Genomic DNA, 2,535 nt, shown 5'->3' on the forward strand with positions numbered 1-2,535 from the left:
ATGCGTCAACTTGACTTCCTTTGGGACCAAATCCAACAATAAATGCTCACTGCCAACACTCTCGCCCTTAGGTGAAGACGAAAAAAGGATTGTTTTTGTTAACCTGCCAATAGAGACTTTGAGTGCACGAGGCACATTTAAAAATAAACCACTGTGTGCAGAAAAAATGCAGTTCAATCAACGCAGTACATTTTTACATGTGATAGAGGTCTAAGCATGAAAACATGCATTTCCCTTCCAAATTCAAACTGCAACTCCTAAACCTTCAAGGCCATTTCAGACATCATTCCACCTGATTAAGAAGAATAAGGGTGCTATTAGTTTGAAAGAATATGTGTCACTGGTTCCTTGGCTTATTTCTCTATGTTGTTGGTGGAATAGTGCTTACTCTGTGTTTGTCCACCACTGTGTGGGCAGTATCCTGACTGCTTACAATGACAGTAGCCTACACACATGCCTGGCTCTGGATGTGAGTCTGTCAGCAACTCAGAAGGCTGCATGTCATGTAAGCTAACTTGTATGCAAATCATGTTTTTTTTATGTTTTCTGGGGGGTTTGCAGTTGGTTTTTCAATTTAGCTTTCAGTCCACCTCATTGTTGAGACTCTATTTGATTTGTATATTGAAGTTCAGGATTTACCATCTTTGACACCTTTGTCAGAGATCCTGTGGCCTCTACCATGTCTTATTTTTTAGTAATGCCATGGTTATAGTGGGGTAATAGTTTGATGATAAAGAGGTCATGTGAGGAAGTAAACAGACATATTAGTTTGTAAAACAGATGTCACACTACATTGTGCAATTAGAAAATATTATCTTGAAGTGAAATAGAGGGGCGTACGAGTGACTTAGAACCATGCTTAGAACCTTGGGGGGGACGCAGAAATGCTAGGGGGGGTTCGGGGCTTGTTCCACCGCAACCCCACACACGATTTTTTTTATATAAAGCACAAATGCTCATTTGTAATGAGTTTTGAAAACAAAATATACTTATTGGAGATCGTATTTGTTTTAATTCTCCGTTTCTAAACTAAAACAGAGTAGTGCAGATGGGGCCTTATTCTCTTATTCAGATGAACAAGCTTCAACTTCAACAAAAGCAAAGCTGCCATTCAGATAGTCGATTAGGACAGCGCACCACTCAGCACGTTCCTCTTTTCCTCACGTTACCTGTCTCCCCCAGCTTCTGTTACTCTTTTAAAACTGAATGTGTTTGAACTGCAAGACCTATTGTTAATGGGATTAATTACTTTATTGCCAAGTTGTTTATCCAGTTTTTATGAAATCTCACAGAGTGGTAACATAATGAGCAATGCTTCGTGGAATTAAAAGCTTTATGAATCATGGTTTTGATATTTACTAGAAATGACAATGTAGAGATGACACACTGTAGATACATATCTCGCGGACTGCAAAACCCAGGAGGAAGTGAGTAGAGGAAAAGTGGCACAGCACTGCCCCCATGTGACATCTCAGCGTGAAAATGTCATCTTGTTGTTAAAGTAAATTCCTCCCTAAGTTCGAAGAAGCAGGCTCTGTTCTCTCTTGTCTTTAATTTATCAAAACAATAATGACAGTGAGAGGCAATCATTTTAGTTCTCAGATTTACTTTATTTAGATGTATTTGATGTGTTGCAACATTCATCAGTCATGTTGATAAAAAGACTTCTGGTTTCAACATAGTTTTATCTTGAAGGCAAAATAAGGCAAAACTAAGCAGGGAAATATCTGACAGGAAAAAGAACAAGCCAGAAGCCAATCAGTTCAAAGTTACTTGACTTCTTCTTCCACTTACTAATCAGTGCTCAAATGTAGGAGTGAATATGTCAACTGAAAACATCCTACCCTTGTCAGATACAGTACAAAAAGTCGAAGTTGTCAAGATAGAGATTTTCAAATGCTTTCCTTGCTTAGTTTTAAGGATCCATCAAAACTTTCTTTTTCCTGACCCTTTTCTTGTACATTAAGAAACAGTATAGTGTATCACCATGAAAGGGTACAGATCAAATTTAAGAGTGGAACAGGAAGAAGGACAGGTTTTCTTTTTAATAGACTCTCCTGGAACTGGTGGTTGAGACTGTGGACTTGGTAAGAGCACTGCCATAACCACCACCATAGCTGAATCCCCCGCCGGAGCTGGAGCTGGAGAATCCTAGAGCAGGAAAAAAACAAGCAGGCAAGTATTATCATTTATCCATCTGTCTATGTGGTCTGTTGGTTCAGGTATCACTTATGATGACGATGTTTAAACTTACCACCACCTCCAGAGGTCTGCTGCACATGGATGGTTGCACTGGAGCCTCCACTGGCCAGTCTAATGGTGAAATAATGAAGAGTTACTGTTTAATTCAGACTTGAAGCTGATGCTGCAGCCATGAAACTACATTGAATATCCAAGTTTATCCCACCTGGTCTCCTCTCCTTCCAGCAGTTTCCTATAGGTGGCGATTTCGATGTCCAGAGCCAGCTTGACATTCATCAGCTCCTGGTATTCGCGCACCTGGCGGGCCATGTCCTGCTTGGCTCTCTGCAGAGC

The 2,535-nt window shown here is 40.3% G+C and overlaps 2 protein-coding genes across 9 annotated transcripts in view; both read right to left on the reverse strand.

Moving 5' to 3' along the window:
• The window catches only part of si:ch211-67e16.4, a 33,861-nt gene that overhangs the window by 29,426 nt on the left and 1,900 nt on the right, over nt 1-2,535 (reverse strand). The window lies entirely within an intron of this gene.
• Nucleotides 1,723-2,525, reverse strand: LOC123974308 (keratin, type II cytoskeletal 8-like). The gene is made up of 3 exons (XM_046054921.1): nt 2,408-2,525; nt 2,255-2,313; nt 1,723-2,151 (listed from the first exon to the last, which is right to left on the reverse strand). Exons 1-3 carry the CDS (start codon nt 2,509-2,511, stop codon nt 2,045-2,047), a joined length of 270 nt encoding a protein of 89 aa, XP_045910877.1. The 5' UTR covers nt 2,512-2,525; the 3' UTR covers nt 1,723-2,044.

This window comes from Micropterus dolomieu, linkage group LG07 (assembly GCF_021292245.1).
Source record: "Micropterus dolomieu isolate WLL.071019.BEF.003 ecotype Adirondacks linkage group LG07, ASM2129224v1, whole genome shotgun sequence".
Taxonomy (NCBI): Eukaryota; Metazoa; Chordata; class Actinopteri; order Centrarchiformes; family Centrarchidae; genus Micropterus; species Micropterus dolomieu.

What these genes read in the sequence shown, in the direction of transcription:
- LOC123974308 (XM_046054921.1), bottom strand. Translation starts at nt 2,511, where the DNA reads ATGGCCCGCCAGGTGCGCGAATACCAGGAGCTGATGAATGTCAAGCTG. An exon ending in CTGGAAGGAGAGGAGACCAG is followed by an intron (nt 2,314 to 2,407) that starts GTGGGATAAACT and finishes TTTCACCATTAG; the next exon opens with ACTGGCCAGTGGAGGCTCCA. An exon ending in GCAGACCTCTGGAGGTGGTG is followed by an intron (nt 2,152 to 2,254) that starts GTAAGTTTAAAC and finishes TTCCTGCTCTAG; the next exon opens with GATTCTCCAGCTCCAGCTCC.